The 19,013-nt window shown below is 41.2% G+C and overlaps 1 protein-coding gene across 7 annotated transcripts in view; it reads right to left on the bottom strand.

The window, feature by feature from the left end:
- sema4ab (sema domain, immunoglobulin domain (Ig), transmembrane domain (TM) and short cytoplasmic domain, (semaphorin) 4Ab) overlaps positions 1 to 19,013 on the bottom strand; it is a 36,925-nt gene that overhangs the window by 5,991 nt on the left and 11,921 nt on the right. For 3 of the 7 annotated variants that reach the window (XM_061897412.1, XM_061897409.1, XM_061897415.1), the window contains exons 2-14: positions 13,109 to 13,357; positions 12,790 to 12,950; positions 11,228 to 11,291; positions 6,466 to 6,560; positions 6,298 to 6,391; positions 6,104 to 6,226; positions 5,899 to 6,026; positions 5,645 to 5,826; positions 3,182 to 3,326; positions 905 to 1,094; positions 714 to 829; positions 482 to 645; positions 324 to 418 (exon numbers count right to left, since the gene is read on the bottom strand). In XM_061897412.1, coding sequence (XP_061753396.1) covers positions 324 to 418; positions 482 to 645; positions 714 to 829; positions 905 to 1,094; positions 3,182 to 3,326; positions 5,645 to 5,826; positions 5,899 to 6,026; positions 6,104 to 6,226; positions 6,298 to 6,391; positions 6,466 to 6,560; positions 11,228 to 11,291; positions 12,790 to 12,950; positions 13,109 to 13,208 — 1,657 coding nt within the window. In that variant the 5' untranslated portion in view covers positions 13,209 to 13,357. Of the gene's footprint in view, positions 1 to 323; positions 419 to 481; positions 646 to 713; positions 830 to 904; positions 1,095 to 3,181; positions 3,327 to 5,644; positions 5,827 to 5,898; positions 6,027 to 6,103; positions 6,227 to 6,297; positions 6,392 to 6,465; positions 6,561 to 11,227; positions 11,292 to 12,789; positions 12,951 to 13,108; positions 13,374 to 19,013 lie in introns of all 7 variants that reach the window. The other 4 variants (XM_061897413.1, XM_061897410.1, XM_061897414.1 and 1 more) reach the window with 2 other exon arrangements.

The raw sequence follows: 19,013 nt of genomic DNA, 5'->3' as shown, positions 1-19,013 counted from the left end.
AAGTTTTATATTTTGAACATTATTTTAAACACTGATTACCAACAGAATTATTCATTACTTATCGTGTTAAGCAATGCCAGCTAAGATTTATCTGAGAGCCAGATGCAGTCATCAAAAGAGCCACATCTGGCTCGAGAGCCATAGGTTCCCTACTCCTTGTCTATAGGGACAAATATTTCCTAATTAAATAGTACATATTGCATGACAGGGGATGATGTATTTGTGTGTATTGTACGCTCAGGAACCACTTTATTAGGAACCTACTTTATATCAAATGAAGAGCTGTGGCCAAAAGCAGCAGCTAAGAGACAAGTGATGCTTACCTGCAGGCATGTTATTGGGTCCAAACCGGGCCCTGGGTGTTAATGCAACACTTTTGCACGCCTGAACCACATTGCCACGCTCTATGTCCTGGCCACTGAGGAGAGAACAGCGTCGGTCGGAATAAATAAGATAACCATAAACCAAGATGAAGACTTACAGATTGACGTGAGCACCAGAAACCATCACACAGGCCCGCAGGGAAGGATCCCACCCACAAAAAGGGTCTCGGGCCAGGACACACTGAGCACAGGTCCAGTAGAAAGAGCAGTTGGCTGTTGGGAGTCTGATCACGCCCTCTGATGTACCGACGTACACCACGCCCTGTAATGACATGCTCACTGTTGTATTTCATGATGACGCAAACACTAACAGTCTTTCTGCTGGTGTACCTTGGGTACAGACAGCTTCAGGCTCTTGACAGGTTGTGCTTTCTCAAAAACCTGCACCTCCTCCACGATGTGGGCGCCGCTCTGCAGCAGTACCGCTTTATGAAGGTAGCCCGACTCTGAAACCGTAGAATTTTTTTATTTTTTATTTCTTTTACAAAACAAAGCCCCATAAGTCAACCCTGCATCAGCACCTGTGAGGAGAAAGAGGACTGTGTAGTCCACGCTGTTGGCCGCCCGGACCCTCTGGACACTCAGATGGCTATAGATGTGCACAGCGGACACCAGGGTCAAACTCCTCCCCGCTGGCCGCACGCTGTCGTCAGCCAGGAAGTTTTCTTTGACAAAGCGCAGAGCGTTGTCTGACGCGTTGTGCAGGCCGCACTAAAATACACAGAGTTTCGTTAGTAATGTTTATCTTTAAAATGGGCCACATAAAAAAATTATAGGATGTCATCGTTTAGTGTTGCTTTTTGTTTGTTTTGTTTTTCCAAAACAACTGCTTTAGTCAAGGCATGCGAAGAGCCATTTTTTAATATGGGTGTCCAACGTTAGCCGCTAACAAACTCGCTGCTTTTCGCAATTCATTTTTATTGAGGGCCACTCTGACGTACTCTCAACGTCCGGGTTCCATGGACCACCAAAGATAGACATTACATCGAGCAGGTTGTGACATTTGTTTTATTATTTCAATAAAACCTTTCAGCTTTCGCTTTTCAGCCGGCCGCGTCTGCGTCTTCCTCCGGCTCTTTTCCTCTTCCGCGCTCGCTCCACATCCGATTCTATCTGGCTTTGTCTCTGGTCTCCGCCTTGCTCTTCCACGTTTCCGACTGTCGCCCTTTTACAGAGTGTGCGAGGATTATTTAATTGTGCCTAGCGGGGCGCCCTGCGCACCTGATCACAATTGTGGCGTTGTTCCCGGCGCGCCCCGCCTCGCCGCTTGCTCGCCGTCCACGCTTACTCGCCGCCATCTTGGGCCGGGCTCCGGTGTGCTCCTGCCTCGCTGTCAGACTGGCGGTCCCGCCTCTCCACATACTTCCACCGCCATACGCAAGCCGGAACTCCGACCGGCTAAGCCAATTTCACCCGACCTTTTTTGAAGGGGCGGGAAATGAAGACTGCCACGGCAACCTGTGCTCCTTGTCTTACCTTGCTTTTTACCTTGTTCTTCTTTTTCTTCCTCTTCATTTCCTTCTCTGTCTTCTTTCATTTCGTCTTTGTCTTCTTCCTTGTCTTTGTCTTCCTCCTTGTCTTTGTCTTCGTCTTTTTCTTCTTCCTCCACCACCACTTCTTCTTCTTCCACCACTACTTCTTCTTCTTCCAGCACTACTTCTTCTTCTTCCACCACTTCTTCTTCTTCTTCTTCCACCACTACTTCTTCTTCTTCCAGCACTACTTCTTCTTCTTCCACCACTTTTTCTTCTTCTTCTTCTCCTCGATTCCATGGACCACCAAAAATAGACATTACGTCGAGCAGTTTGTGACTTTTGTTTTATTATTTCAATAAAACCTTTCAGCTTTTGCTTTTCAGCCGGCCGCGTCTGCGTCTTCCTCTGGCTCTCTTCCTCTTCTGCACTCGCTAAACATCCGCTTCTCTCTGGCTTCATCTCTGGTCTCCGCCTCTCTTTCGGCGCACCCCGCCTCGCCGCTCGCTCGCCGTCCACGCCTCCTCGCCGCCATCTTGGGCCGGGCTCCGGCGGGCCCTCCCTCGCTGTCGGCCCCGCCTCTCCACAGCCACATTGCAATTTTGGCTGCCCTCAGAGGGCTGATTGTAACAATGAATATATATGAATATAAACCTTAAAATTAAGACAATTTGGTTATTATATGTTTTACGAACAGATTGATTGTATTTATTTTTAAATAACCAAAATTAGGCTTGGAACATTATTTTTGCATCAACGGATAAGCAAGCGCTTTTCGTGTCGTCCTCGCCAGTTCCAGGTCCTACGTGGCAGTCAAAGTGTACCAACTTGTCGGATTATCTCCTTAGCCATCTACTTTTCAGGTGAGAGGAAGGAAGCAGCAGACCTCTCGATAATGTACACATACAGAGAGGTCGTCTGCGTTAGCACTTTAAACAAAATATCACTAATACTTGGTTAATATTCAAGTCACGAAATGTCAATGGAGTATTGCTGGTGCTTTTTGAATGGTTATTTATCGGATTTTATTGGTGGAATAGTGGAGCTCCCATTGGCTCCGCTCCTTTTTATTTAATATTTAGAATGCAATAAAAAAAAAAAAACAGTCCATCGTCATGTCTTATGATTGTGAACAATAGGCAAAATTCAGAAAAAAGTGCAGTCCCCCTTCAAGACCATTAGGAACATTGCCTGTACAGTTTATAAAGCTGTCATGGCAACAACAGTTTGACTCTGGAACTGACCAACTCCATTTAAATTAATTTTTTGCGGAGGGACATATTTTGCAATTGAATGAACAAATTGAAGGTATTTGTGACAATTTACCTCGCCTGGATTGGCGACCTTCTCTTGCACTCGCGTACTCCATTGAAGCGTGTCACGGTTCAGGACCTTGTAGTTGCCCGAGAAGGCCGACCTGATGTCCGACAAGCGGAACGAGCATACTGCTGACAGCCCTGAGTTGACAGACCTGTGTGACGGGAAACAAATAAAAGTCACATGAGACCACGTTAACACAGAGTATAAGGAGATAATAAAGACAGCATTGTGAAGGAGAAGCCATGAGGGCGGCTGCTGGTCAATCACATGTCCTATAGACTACGAGGCATGTCGACAGGCCTTTTGCAACCACTTAGTCCACATAAGCCTAGCAAACTGGAGTATGAAATCACTGCAGTTCATCTTAAGTATTTATGGTCACTCGTTATTATGAATTTGTCACTATTACACTGAGTTGTGTTCAAGTACCTTGGGGTTCCCGGGCATTCAAACCTCTTATACAAAAACACTGAAACAATATTTAAGGTGGTCAAATTGTTACATTTAAATTTAATAACGACAACCTCAGGCTACAATGTAATCAAATTCGGACTGTAAAATTTGAATAATGCGATTAATCACAAGAAATGATTGCATTAGTCATGTATCAACGCAGACCAATCACAATGTAAAGGATTTTCAAGCGTTTAATACTAAAGGCTCAACAGTTGTTGTTTATAATGGTGAAAGAAATTAAACTGTTTTATAGTCATGTTAGCATATAAGCTACCTAGCGGTTATCACGCTAGTTGCTTTTCAAGGAAATGAACCGTATGAGTAAGTTTTTCCAAAAGAAGATCATGCTTGTACGATTATTAACATTTGAAAACTAACCGTCGGGAACTCCACCATGGTTGATCATATAAATTATAATTATTACATCCCTATACAGAATCAAATTAAATACATCCTGTTAAACACATTTTTAACGAAAGAAAAAAACTTAGTTACAAGTGTCTATTACCACAACTTCCTTAATAATTATATTCATTCAAATATATCCCATCCATCCATCCATTTTTTGCCGCTTGTCCTTTCAGGATATTTTAAACTGTATTTAACTTTGAATTTTTTTTCTAAATGTCCATCCATCCATTTTCTACCGCTTACTCCCTTTGGGATCGCGGGGGGCACAGACGCCTATCTCAGCTACAATCGGGCGGAAGGTGGGGTACACCTTGGACAATTCACCACCTCATTGCAGGGCCGAATGTAATTTTCAAAAATGTATTTATATACATGTGTTTCAAAGGCCTACTGAAATTAGATTTTCTTATTTAAACGGGGATAGCAGGTCCATTCTATGTGTCATACTTGATCATTTAGCGATATTGCCATATTTTTGCTGAAAGGATTTAGTAGAGAACATCCACGATAAAGTTTGCAACTTTTGCTGGCCAACAGAAAAGCCCTGCCTCTACCGGAAGTCGCAGACGATGACGTCCCCGTTGATGGCTCCTCACATCTTCACTTTTTTTTTTTAATGGGAGCCTCCAACAAAAACAGCTATTCGGACCGAGGAAACGACAATTTCCCAGTTAATTTGAGCGAGAATGAAAGATTTGTGTTTGAGGATAGTGATAGCGACGGACTAGAAAAAAAAAAAAACGCGATTGCATTGGGACGGATTCAGAGGTTTTTAGACACATTTACTAGGATAATTCGGAGAAATCCCTTATCTTTCTATTGTGTTGCTAGTGTTTTAGTGAGTTTAACAGTACCTGATAGTCGGAGGTGTGTGTCCACGGGTGTGTTGACGCGCAGTGTCTCAGGGAAGTCGACGGCAGCTTTATGGGCGGCACAAGCTCAGCTGATCTCCGGTAAGAAGCAACTTTTTACCACAATTTTCTCACCGAAACCTGCTGGTTGACATTCGGTCGGGATCCATGTTCGCTGTGATCCATAGTAAAGTTTCACCTCCGTGAATTTTAAACAAGGAATCACCGTGTGTTTGTGTGGCTAAAGGCTAAAGCTTCCCAACTCCATCTTTCTACTTTGACTTCTCCAATATTAATTGAACAAATTGCAAAGGATTCAGCAACACAGATGTCCAAAATACTGTGTAATTATGCGGTTAAAGCAGACAACTTTTAGCTGTGTGTGTGCGCAGCGCTCATATTTCCTAACAGCCCGTGACGTCAAGCGTACACATCATCATTACGCGACGTTTTCGAGAAAAAACTCCTGCGAAATTTAAAATTGCAATTTAGTAAACTAAAAAGGCCGTATTGGCATGTGTTGCAAAGTTAATATTTCATCATTGATATATAAACTATCAGACTGCGTGGTCGGTAGTAGTGGGTTTCAGTAGGCCTTTAATATCATTGTAATATTACTAGCATTATATTTACACACTGATTGGCTGCACTGCCTCGCAGTAAAACGCCTCCATTAAAAATGCACAATGAAAAAATGATTAGCTTTATTTAATTGTCATTCAAACGTACTGGAGATGTGTCGTTTACTGACCACTGAGATGTGAAGATGCCGTAAAAGAGCGTGTCATCCGTAGGCGCGCCGTCTGCCGGCGGGAGGCTGTCGATGTCCTGGATCACGTTGTAGGGCAGCTCGTTGTCCGCCTGGCACAGCAGCTGAGCTTTGGCAAAGGTGGTCCAGCGCCGTTGAAGCGTCCGCTGGCCCCCGATGTCACTCTGATGGTCGGAGGAGAAAGACATCAAGGCAATCTTTCAGCAACATAAAAATGAAAAAGCAAGCGTTGTTACCGTGCAAATTTGGGAAACGCGGGACACAATAAACTTGTCGATGAAGTCGTACTCTCTGCCCACTTCGCTGAAGAAGAAGTAGATTTTGCCCTCATCAGGAATAAAAGTGGAGCTGATGAAAGTTGGATCTACAGAAACATATTGATGACACCTATTTTAAGTTTACTTCAGTTTTTCAGACAGTATGGTGACAGCGTGTCCTTACCCTCCAGCCATCCCAGGCTGTCATCCAACTTTAGGTCCAAACGGGTGCCCTCGCTGAGGTGGCGGGAGATTAACGGCCAGTTGCCCCTGTAGTCGGCCACCGTGCCCGTGTAAAGCTCTCCATCTGGGACAAATCACACCACGTTACAAGCAAGAGCCTCAAAACGACACCACGACCAGTTTGATGCAACATACCTACGATGATAGCTGTGTTGCGCTGGTAGGGGTCATAGGGACAGCGACCCCGTCCCTCGTCAAACTTGAGGCTCACCGTTAACGTCTCGGAGTTCTAAAAGCGTGCGACGGGACGTGAGTCGGGTCTGCCTGGCAGAGTGTATTTGCAAACCAAACCCACAAACTTACAATGTAGATGCAACGCGGGCTGAAGGCGAATGTTCCGCAGGCGTAGATGTGGGTGGCGTTCAGAAACTTCAGCACGCGGATGAAATTGGGGCAGTCTGCCTGGAAAAAAGAACGCAAAAATACAACAACGTTGGACATTTCTAGCCGCACAATTTAAATGTAGAGTGCAATATTTTTCAAATGTTTAACTTCTCATATATATATATATATTTTTATCTAAAAGGAAATTTTTATTGTTTCATTACTATTTCTACAAGTGTACGCATTATTGAACGTGGCAATTAACAATGTAAAGCTTTAAAGGCCTACTGAAACCCACTACTACCCTCCACGCAGTTTGATAGTTTATACATCAATGATGAAATATTAACATTGCAACACATGCCAATACGGCCTTTTTAGTTAACTAAATTGCAATTTTAAATTTCCCGGGAGTTTCGTCTTGAAAACGTTGTGTAATGATGACGAGTAAGCAAGACGTCACGGGTTTTTAGGAAGAATGAGCGCTACGCACACACACAGCTAAATGTCGTCTGCTTTAACGGCATAATTATACAGTATTTTGGAGAACTGTGTTGCTGAATCTTTTGCAATTTGTTCAATTAATATTGGAGAAGTCAAAGTAGCAAGATGGAGTTGGGAAGCTTTAGCCTTTAGCCACACAAACACACGGTGATTCCTTGTTTAAAATTCCTGGAGGTGAAAATTTACTATGGATCAGAGTGCGGTCAAGCGAACATGAAACACGACGGAATGTCAACCAGCCAGGTTTCGGTGAGAAAATTGTGGTTAAAAAGTCGCTTCTTACCGGAGAAAAGCTGAGCTTGGGCCGTCCATAGCTGCCGTTGACTCCCCTGAGACATTGGCGTCAAGACACCCGTGGACGTACACCTCCGACTATCAGGTACTATTTAACTCACTAAAACATTAGCAACACAATAGAAAGATAAGGGATTTCCCAGAATTATCCTACTAAATGTGTCTAAAAACATCGGAATCCGTCCAAATGCAATCGCGTTTTATTTTTTTAAACTTTTTTTTAATTATTATTATTTTTTCTAGTCCGTCGCTATCAATATCTTTAAATACGAATCTTTCATCCTCGCTCAAATTAATGGGGAAATTGTCGTTTTCTCGGTCCGAATAGCACTTTTTGTTGGAGGCTCCCATTATAAACAATGTGAGGATGTGAGGAGCCCCAACACTTGCGACGTCATCGTCTGCGACTTCCGGTAGAGGCAGGGCTTTTGTCTTAGCACCGAAAGTTGCGAACTTCATCGTGGATGTTCTCTAGTAAAAACCTTTCAGCAAAAATATGGCAACATGGCGAAATGATCAAGTATGACACATAGAATGGACCTGCTATCCCCGTTTAAATAAGAAAATCTCATTTCAGTAGGCCTTTAACGATTCCTCGATTAATTTTGATTTGTATGGTGTTGCTTTGATAATTTGATCAATGAATATAATAGATAAGAATTTATCTAATTCCGATCGCTCACACAAAGAGCACATGAGAGCTGCAGGTGATGTGATCTGCATGTGTGTTACAAGAGGGAGAGAGAGAGCAATGGGCTGAAAGAAAATGAAAGAAGCGCTGAAAAGTTTTGCAATCGTTTTGAAGTAAAAAAAAAAAAGCAAAACAGAAGTAAGGTAAAACCCTGTCTATCTTATATGAAGACATGTTAGCGTCTACAGTTTGTATGTTAATTGATAACGAGTTGTTTTCTTAAATATAAAACACCAATTCTGCAATTAATACCTTTTCAAATCAATCAATCAATGTTTACTTATATAGCCCTGAATCACGAGTGTCTCAAAGGGCTGCACAAGCCACAACAACATCCTCGGCTCAGATCCCACATCAGGGCAAGAAAAAAACTCAACCCAATGGGATGACAATGACAAACCGTGTGTGTGTTACTTTGTCAATTTCATTGTCACTCAATTTATCATACTTTTTCAGTCTTTTTGTTTAGTTTGGTTCTTTATTATTTACCTGGTTTTAGGCGTGACAGGGGTTCTTTAACTTCTTTTATTCAAATAAAAAATGCTCCTATTGTAAACATGTTATGTGCATTTACCACAAGAAAGCGTGAAGGTCATTAGAGAAATTGTGCTCATTTCAACTATTTCCCTAAAAGAAACACTACGGAATAAGTAACTCAATCAATCGAACAACTTAATCAGAAGATTACTAAAGCAATCGATAGCTGCAGCTCCTAAACTAGGCCTATTCAACAGGCGGCCCGCGGGCCACATCCACCCACCAAAACTTTTTATTTGGCCTGCCGGACATCACGCAATGGCTTGATGAAACAATTTAAACTAGGGTTGCTCATGTATGCAGTACTACCGACAGCCCGCACGGGGCAACAGCAAGGCATATGTGTCACAATGAAGCAATAAATTACAAATATCTGACTTTCATCAATGACAAGATAAAGTAAAGTATGAATGTTCTACCCCAAACAAGTGCTCAAGTTGTTTCTTGTGGGATCTTTTAAGTGGCGGACACATTGATCCAGACAAGCAGCAACTATGATAAAAATCCACACATGTAAGCTTTATCACAAAACGTGATCAAATCTATGTCAGTAGATATTGTGCATGAATATATTTTAGTTTGAGTTTATTTGCAACATGCAAGCATACAAACATGATACATCACAATTTCCAGTTTCTCTTTTCCACGTGTTCGAAAATGAGTAGGAATAAGCAGACCTTATTTAATCCCACCCCTTTTCTTTTACATAACATTTGCTATTCTCAATTTATTCACAATATACTCCATAAGTAATCACAATAAAAATATATAATACTCAATGAAGTAAGTTACAGTACATATGGTGAGATGAGTAAGATTATTTTGAAAAAATGAACGGATGGATGGATGAAATAAATTTAGAATGTTTATCATGGTTCTTCTTCTTTGTACTTTGTAAACACTTTAAGTTTGAAGAGTTTCTTGAAGTGGATCATAAAAGCACATTGTTTGATTGCTTTGCTTAATCCATTCCATAGTTTAATTCCACATACAGAAATACCGAAGGTCTTAAGTGTTGTATTTAGGTTTTTTTGTATTGAAATTGCTAACTTTGTGATGTCTTTAGTATTCCTGGTCGTGTTGTTTTTTTGTCTAAGACAGGGGTGCTCATTACGTCGATCGCGAGCTACTGGTCGACCGCGGAGGGTGTGTCAGTCGATCGCCAGCTAGGCTTAAAAAAAAAGATAGACCTAAAAATTAGCGATCATCAATCTTCACCAAGACGCCACCCGAGGGAGAGTCTTGTGAGATGACGCTGGCTGCTGCGAGATCATCATTAAGAAAAAATGACCGACAGGAAGGCGAGAAACAATTTTTATTTCAACAGACCGTCACGCCATACCTTCCATCAAAACTCTAAAGACCGACTGCACATTTCCTATCTTCACAATAAAAGTGTTGCTTCATGCTGCCTGCGCTAACAAAATAAGAGTCTCGGAAAGCTGGCGTGCACAAGCGAGCAAGCTACGGAATTTTCCACCAATGTTTTTTTTGTAAAGTGTAAGGAAGCTGGATAAATAAGATGCCAAAAACCAACCACTTTCATGTGGTATTGTACAGAAAGGAGGACTTTTTTCTCTTCCATTCAAAAATGTGGACGTTATCACTACTGTCTGATTCCAATCAATGCAAGTCATCAGAATCAGGTAATACACCAATTTATATTCTTGTCTTCATGAAAGAAAGACATCTATGTGCTACACATGTTTGTATTATCATTTAACACATTTAAATTGTTAACAAAAACGTCTCTCTCATAAATAAATAAATAAATATAAATTATATATATATATGAGGTAGATCCCCTCGATTTGGTCAATTGAAAAGTAGCTCGCCTGCAGAAAAGGTGTAAGCACCCCTGGTCTAACAGTAACTCTGGACCATCAGTTTGGTTAATACATGTAGCGCTAAATTTGACCAGTACAGGGTGATAATGCTACACCTTTGGTTTTATTGTGATAAGTCATATACAGTGTGTGCAATGTTTGATGTACTGTTTAATTTCTATATGCGTAAATATATGTAGTTGTGTGAATGTATTATTGCTAAACCTATTTTATTCATGTAAAATACATAATGGACATTATTTACCGGTATATAAAATACGCAATGAACGCTATACTCTTGTAATATTTATTTTATGTTCATATTTTCCTTCTTACAATCCTAAATGAAGGGTAAAGAAATAAAACTGAGGAAGGAAAATAATTCAAAATAAGGAACATCATAATAATGAACAAAATAATGCATTTAATGACAGTGCAGTATGAAAGCCAGTGTGTTTACTTTGTAATTAAGTAAACCAAATCTCAAAGGAATATAACCTGCGGAGGCACTTTCTGACGAAATATCTACATTTCAATGCGCGACCCCCGATCCCTTGGACTCGTGAAACTTCATTGTGTAGTTGAATAGCCCTGCCTTAAACAATGTGTGTATTTTATACGAAAACTAAAAATATCTTGTGTACAAGCCAATTCATTATTATTGATGAAATGAATTATACTTGTTTCATCCCCAAAAGAAGATACAATGTGTCATGATATTTGTATAGCATTCAACATTAAATACATTCACTCCAATTGTATTGTCATTATAATACAACTACCTGTGTGGTTGTGTGTGTGAGAGAGTGTGGCACGTGCTTTGTATTATTTGTTACTCTGGACTTTGGAGTGTCGTCGGCATTTTCAAACTGTGTGCAAACAAAGCTACTTGCCATTTTCTTGCCTTTCATGGAACATTGGTCCAGGTCTTTCTCTGAAGGGCTCCAGTCCAGCTAAAAGAGGAAACAGAAGAGGAGGTAGAATATTTCACTAAAGTTTGAAGACCCCTCACATTTTTTTAACAGTACATTAGAAAAAACGCAAATCATTAAGCTTGTATAGCAGCATAGATTAGCTATGTACTCACATTTGTGAAACACTGTCTAACCCAGGGATGGATATCATATTTTAGGTACCTAATCCAAAATGTGCTGGCTCAATGCTAATATATATTGGCTTTTCCATATACATGCTACTGATTAACATTTGCGATTTTACATGGCAATTTCTATACCTCCAAATTTGGAAAACTACAACTAAGATGCATGCCGGGTTTCTCTTGTTATATTCTTATTTTACTGTTGTATTTTTATTCCCATTGTTACTTTTTATTTTTATTCTTATTTTAATATTTTTCTATTTTGTTTCCATTTATACCCCATTATTTACTTTTTAAATTCGATCTCAATTCTGTAAACTGCTGCTGGAATTTTAATTTTCCTGAGGGAACTCTCCTGAAGGAATCAATAAAGTACTATCTATCTAGCTATCTATCTTGCAATCAAGCATGTGGTGTGTAATAAGTACAATACTCACACTGGTTTAAATGTAACTTAGATATTGGGTTTCACTATGTAAAGAGCTTTGAGTCACTAGAGAAAAGCACTATATAAATGTAATTCACTTCACCACATTATTAACACTTTGTAGTGCTCAAAGTGGCTTCATGGCAAAGACTACTTCCTAGCTAAGGTGTAATACAACGTAGTTCAGGTGTTTTTAACCTTTTTGACCTCAGGGCCCCTCTTTTCCATTAAAGAGTAGCCTGGGGCCCACTCAAATATAAACACTGATTTAGTGATCCTATACTTGATTTTAATCATATTCAATAATTATACCTACCCTATTTACAGTTTACAACCTTGTCAGATGACATGAAACCATGTGTTAAAAACAAATATCTTCAAGGCTTAGGTCAGGCGGATAACAAAAATAACTAATCAAATTTACTGCAAAAAAAGGGACACATAAGAAACTGATTAAAAAAAAAAGTTCATATAATAACAGTGCTAAAATTAATGCATTCCAGCTACATGAATAATAAATAATAATTTAAGTGTAAATGATAATACAGCTTCACCACTTTAGTCATTTAGTCCCTGTAATGTTTGTCTGATCTTGAATGGGATTGTGCTGAAAATTGTAATTTTCCCGAAGGAACTCTCCTGACGGAATAAATAAAGTACTATCTAATCTAATCTAATCTAATTATTTTTTGCCCTTAAGAAACATCTCTATGCCTTTAGCTCCAGGCGTCTTCTGTTTGTTTCATATATTGTCATTACAGCCACAGTTGGTGAAAAAGTGTTATACAACTGTGCACCGCTGCAGCTCATATGGACCACGGCTGAGAAACAGATATTTTTTGTATAAAATAGGGCCATATGAATTCCTTCCCTACATGTACTGGGAGTTGGTACCGTTTTGGTTCAAATTTAAAAAGGTGCAGACCTTGTTCCGTAGTACCATAGTGTCCTCAAGCCTAACATCCAGCGCTATCACCGCATCCCTCCCTCCCACGTAGAGTGTGTCTCCGTCGTCGCTGAGCAGCAGTGTGGTGGTGTTGCCCACGTCGGGGCTGCCGAAGCGGGTGAGTTGTCTCCCGGGGCTACCTGTCACCACACGTCGTGTCACACTGGCATTATGGACTTTCACTCACAACACAACAACACCACATTAGGATGTTGGATATATTATGATAGGCATAATATAAAACATGTGATGCCAATGTTTACAACTACAGGTTAGTGATATCATGATGTCTACTCACCTAAGGAGAAGGAGACCCTGGAAGTCAGTGGGGTCACACACCGGCTGAAAAACCCCAGTAAAGCCAGCGCGAGGGGCAGCAAGTGACGGCGACTCTCCATCGCGGCGGGAAGTCGACGGGGTCCGCCGCGTCAAGGGGTCATCCGTAGGTGGAGTGGAGACCCTGGCTGGGACCACATCCCCTGGTTTCCACAGGCAACCATTGCTGAGCCAGCTGAGAGGGCTGCCCGGCTAGTCTCCGAGGGCACTGCTGTTGGACGACCCAGCTTGTTTTTGCGGGCATTTTGTAAACAGATGTTCATGTAAACGTCACACACACATACTTAGTCAACAGCCATACAGGTCACACTGAGGGTGGCCGTATAAACAACTTTAACACAGTTACAAATATGCGTCACACTGTGAACCCACACCAAACAAGAATGATAAACACATTTCGGGAGAACATCTGCACCGTAACACAACATAAACACAACAGAACAAATACCCAGAACCCTTTGCAGCACTAACTCTTCCGGGACGCTACAATTTACACCCCAACCACCCCCCAACTAGGGTTGGACGATATATCGATATATTGGATATATCGCCAGTTTGTCTCTGTGCGATCTAGAAAATGACTATATCGTGACATTCGAGTACACGTTCTCACGCAGTTGCTTTTAGCTGCTGGCATTACATGACAGGCTCTTCTCACAGACAGCAAGCGCACCTTCTTACATACGTCACATACTGTCACGTCATACGTCACATACGTATACGCCCTCGCGGAGCAGAGTGGTAGCAGCATGGGTAACGTTAGCTGTAATGCTAGCAGATCCGTGCGAGTGGTACTACGAGAGAAAAAAGGTGCGGATCTGGTAACAAATGAAGGAAGAATTAATTCCCATGAGAAACAGCAGGGGGTCCATCGTCTGGCGGTGGTTTGGCATCAGGCGGGAATATGTCAAAAAGACAACCGTAATTTGTCAAGTGTGAGGCACAAGCGTTGCTACACAAAGTAGCATTAATGCTAATATGTAGCATCTAATGAAAAGTGCACTTTATTTTTTTTTAACTATTGTAGTGGCGTTCTGTACAAAAAGTGCGCCTTAATTTAGTGTTGTTTTGATATGTCATCTTAGTGACATCATGCACAAAAGTGCACTCTCAGCTTGTTTTAAAATGTCTCTGACAATATTGCACTTTCTGTTTTGCAATGACATGAATGTTTGTACCACTGCGTAATAACTTTTGAATAAATACAGTTTTGTTCAACTGACTTAGTTGTGATTTCCCTCTCTGCACGAAAGTTTAAAAAGAGCATATATTAATGCAGTATGAAGATGAATGTTTTAATGTACACACATAGAATCATCATACTGCTATGATTATATGCATCAAGGCTAAGGCAAAATATCGAGACATATATTGTGTATCGCGATATGGCCTAAAAATATTGAGATATTAAAAGAAAGCCATCCCGCCCACCTTAACCTCCCCCCATCTCCCGAATTCGGAGGTCTCAAGGTTGGCAAGTATGCTGTACTTTGTGTTTAATGCCACTCTGCTCGCAATCAAGCTGGTTACAATCCCATGAATTGATTAACATGGACCCTGACTTAAACAAGTTGAAAAACTTATTCTGGTGTTACCATTTAGTGGTCAATTGTACGAAACATGTACTGTACTGTGCAATCTACTAATAAAAGACTCAATAAATCAATCCACTACTATACTGTTGTGTTGAATGCCACTCTGCTCAATCAAGCTCATTACGAGGTTAACCAAGATAAAAAAAAAAAGAGATTCCAAAAAATATTTCCTTAAAGCAAACAACTATAATAGCTTATTATCATCATCATCTGCACACCATAATATACTTTAAAGGCCTACTGAAACCCACTACTACCGACCAGTGGACCACGCAGTCTGATAGTTTATATATCAATGATGAAATATAAACATTGCAACACATGCCAATACAGCCTTTTTAGTTTACTAAATTGCAATTTTAAATTTCCCGCGGAGTTTCCTGTTGAAAACGTCGTGGAATGATGACGCGTGTTTGTGACGTCATTGGTTGGAGGGGACATTTTAGCCCAGCACCACTTACGGCTAAAAGTCATCTCTTTTCATCGCATAACTGCACAGTAATTTGAACATCTGTGTTGCTGAATCTTTGCAATTTGTTCAATTAATAATGGAGACTATAAAGAACAATGCTGTTGGTGGAAAGCGGTGGATTGCAGCTGCCTTTAGCACCGAAACACAGTCGGTGTTTCTTTGTTTGTTGTGAAGCTTTAACAGAGCGGTCAAGCAAACATGTTTCTCTATGTCAACCAGCAAGTTTTTGGATGGGAAAATTGTGATATTAAGTCGGCTCTTACCAGAGACTTGAGTGGATTATGCGACCTCCTCCTGTAGCTGTCAAAAAGGCAGCTGTGATCTGGCTCCTCTCAGAGACACTGGCGTTCACCGCAGCCCTCTGACTTTCAGGTATGACTTTATTATCTCACTAAAACACTATTAACACAATAAGCAGATAAGGGATTTTCCAGAATTATCCTAGTAAATGTGTCTACTAACATCTAAGTCGCTCACACTGCCACCGCCTGGAGCCGTAGCCTTTTTTTTTTTTGTGCTTCACTCTAACTTTCTTATCCACAAATATTTCATCCCTGCTCAAATTAATGGGAAAATCGTCGCTTTCTCGGTCCGAATTGCACTTGCTGCTGGTGGCTATGATTATAAACAATGTGAGGAGCCCAACAACCGGTTATGTCACGCGCACATTGTCTGCTACTTCCGGTACAGGCAAGGGTTTTTTATTAGCGACCAAAAGTTGCGAACTTTATCGTCAATGTTCTCTACTAAATCCTTTCAGCAAAAATATGGCAATATCGCGAAATGATCAAGTATGACACATAGAATGCACCAGCTATCCCCGTTTACATAAGAAAATCTCATTTCAGTAGGCCTTTAATTGTAAAAATTCTGACAACTTGAATATATAGAAACATTATATGGGGCGGTATAGCTCGGTTGGTAGAGCGGCCGTGCCAGCAACTTCAGGGTTGCAGGTTCGATCCCCGCTTCCACCATCCTACTCAATGCCGTTGTGTCCTTGGGCAAGAGACTTTACCCACCTGCTCCCAGTAGCACCCACACTGGTTTTAATTGTAATTTAGATATTGGGTTTCACAATGTAAAGCGCTTTGAGTCACTTGAGGAAAAGTGCTATATAAATTTAATTCACTTCACTGTGTGGTAAGCACAATACCAATGGCGCGCAATTCGCAAAATGCGCAACTCTACATTATTATATTTTATAAATAGTAAACCAAGTTGTGGTAGTAGTTTAGTCAGTAGTTCTGTCGTGGATGTACACTGTATAGCACGAGTTACCAAAGCGGTGCCCGCGGGCACCAGGTAGCCCCTAAGGACCAGATGAGTCGCCCGCTGGCCTGTTCTAAAAATAGCTCAAATAGCAGCACTTACCAGTGAGCTGCCTTTATTTTTTAAATTGTATTTATTTACTAGCAAGCTGGTCTCGCTTTGCTCGACATTTTTAATTCTAAGAGAGACAAAACAAATAGAATTTGAAAATCCAAGAAAATATTTTAAAGACTTGGTCTTCACTTGGTTAAATAAACTCATTAGTTTTTTTTTACTTTGCTTCTTATAAAGTTCAGAAAGACAATTTTAGAGAAAAAAATACAACCTTAAAAATTATTTTAGGATTTTTAAACACATTACCTTTTAAATTCCTTCCTCTTCTTTCCTGACAATTTAAATCAATGTTCAAGTATTTTTTATTTATTTATTATTGTACAGAATAATAAATACATTTTAATTTAATTCTTCATTTTAGCTTCTGTTTTTTCGACAAAGAAAATTTGTGAAATATTTCTTCAAACTTATTATGATATAAATTCAAAAAAATTATTCTGGCAAATCTAGAAAATCTGTAGAACCATATTTAAATCTTATTTCAAAGTCTTTTGAATTTATTTAAAAATGTTGGTTTTGGAAAATCTAGAAGAAATAATGATTTGTTTTTGTTAGAAATGTAGCTTGGTCCAATTTGTTATATATTGTAACAAAGTGCAGATTGGATTTTAACCTATTTAATACATGTCATCAACATTTAAAAATTAACCTTAATCAGGAAAAATTACTGATGATGTTCTATAAATTATTTTTTTTAACTTTTTCAAAAAGATTTGAATTAGCTAGTTTTTCTCTTAATTTTTTTCGGTTGAATTTTGAATTTTAAAGAGTCGAAATTGAAGATAAACAATGTTTAAAAAAATTTGTTTTCATTTTTTTCGTGTTTTCTCCTCTTTTAAACCGTTCAATTAAGTGTTTTTTTAATCATTTATTCTCTACAAAAAACCTTCCGTAAAAGGAAAAAAAAATGTACAACGAAATGACAGACAGCAATACCCATTTTATATATATATATATATATTGATATATTTATTAAAGGTAAATTGAGCAAGGCCCGAGGGGTGGATGAGATCCGCCCGGAGTTCCTCAAGGCTCTGGATGCTGTGGTGCTGTCTTGGTTGTCGCGTGGACATCGGGGGCGGTGCCTCTGGATTGGCAGACCGGGGTGGTGGTCCCTCTCTTTAAGAAGGGGGACCGGAGGGTGTGTTCCAACTATCGTGGGATCACACTCCTCAGCCTTCCCGGTAAGGTTTATTTAGGTGTACTGGAGAGGAGGCTACGCCGGATAGTCGAACCTCGGATTCAGGAGGAACAGTGTGGTTTTCGTCCTGGTCGTGGAACTGTGGACCAGCTCTATACTCTCGGCAGGGTTCTTGAGGGTGCATGGGAGTTTGCCCAACCAGTCTACATGTGCTTTGTGGACTTGGAGAAGGCATTCGACTGTGTCCCTCGGGAAGTCTTGTGAGGAGTGCTTAGAGAGTACGGGGTATCGGACTGTCTTATTGTGGCGGTCCGCTCCCTGTACGATCAGTGTCAGAGCTTGGTCCGCATTGCCGGCAGTAAGTCGGACACGTTTCCAGTGAGGGTTGGACTCCGCCAAGGCTGCCTTTTGTGACCGATTCTGTTCATAACTTTTATGGACAGAATTTCTAGGCGCAGTCAAGGTGGTGAGGGGTTCCGGTTTGGTGGCCGCGGGGTTAGGTCTCTGCTTTTTGCAGATGATGTGGTCCTGATGGCTTCATCTGGCCGGGATCTTCAGCTCTCACTGGATCGGTTTGCAGCCGAGTGTGAAGCGTCCGGAATGAGAATCAGCACCTCCAAATCAGAGTCTATGGTTCTCTCCCGGAAAAGGGTGGAGTGCCATCTCCGGGTTGGGGAGGAGACCCTGCCCCAAGTGGAGGGGTTCAAGTACCTAGGAGTCTTGTTCACGAGTGAGGGAAGAGTGGATCGTGAGATCGACAGGCGGATCGGTGCGGCGTCTTCAGTAATGCGGACGTTGTACCGATCCGTTGTGGTGAAGGAGCTGCGCCGGAGGGCAAAGCTCTCAATTTACCGGTCGATCTACGTTCCCATCCTCACCTATGGTCATGAGCTTTGTGTCATGACCAAAAGGATAAGATCACGGGTACAAGCTGCCAAAATGAGTTTCCTCCGCCGTGTGGTGGGGCTCTCCCTTAGAGATAGGGTGAGAAGCTCTGTCATCCGGGAAGAACTCAAAGTAAAGCCGCTGCTCCTCCACATCGAGAGGAGCCAGATGAGGTGGTTCGGGCATCTGGTCAGGATGCCACCCGAACGCCTCCCGAGGGAGGTGTTTAGGGCACGTCCAACCGGTAGGAGGCCACGGGGAAGACCCAGGACACGTTGGGAAGACTATGTCTCCTGGCTGGCCTGGGAACGCCTCGGGAAGTCTGGCCTTCCCTGCTTAGGCTGCTACCCCCGCGACCCGACCTCGGATAAGCGGAAGGAGATGGATG

Source organism: Nerophis ophidion, linkage group LG04 (genome assembly GCF_033978795.1).
Source record: "Nerophis ophidion isolate RoL-2023_Sa linkage group LG04, RoL_Noph_v1.0, whole genome shotgun sequence".
NCBI classification, from domain to species: Eukaryota; Metazoa; Chordata; class Actinopteri; order Syngnathiformes; family Syngnathidae; genus Nerophis; species Nerophis ophidion.
This window is presented reverse-complemented; position numbering and strand designations above follow the sequence as displayed.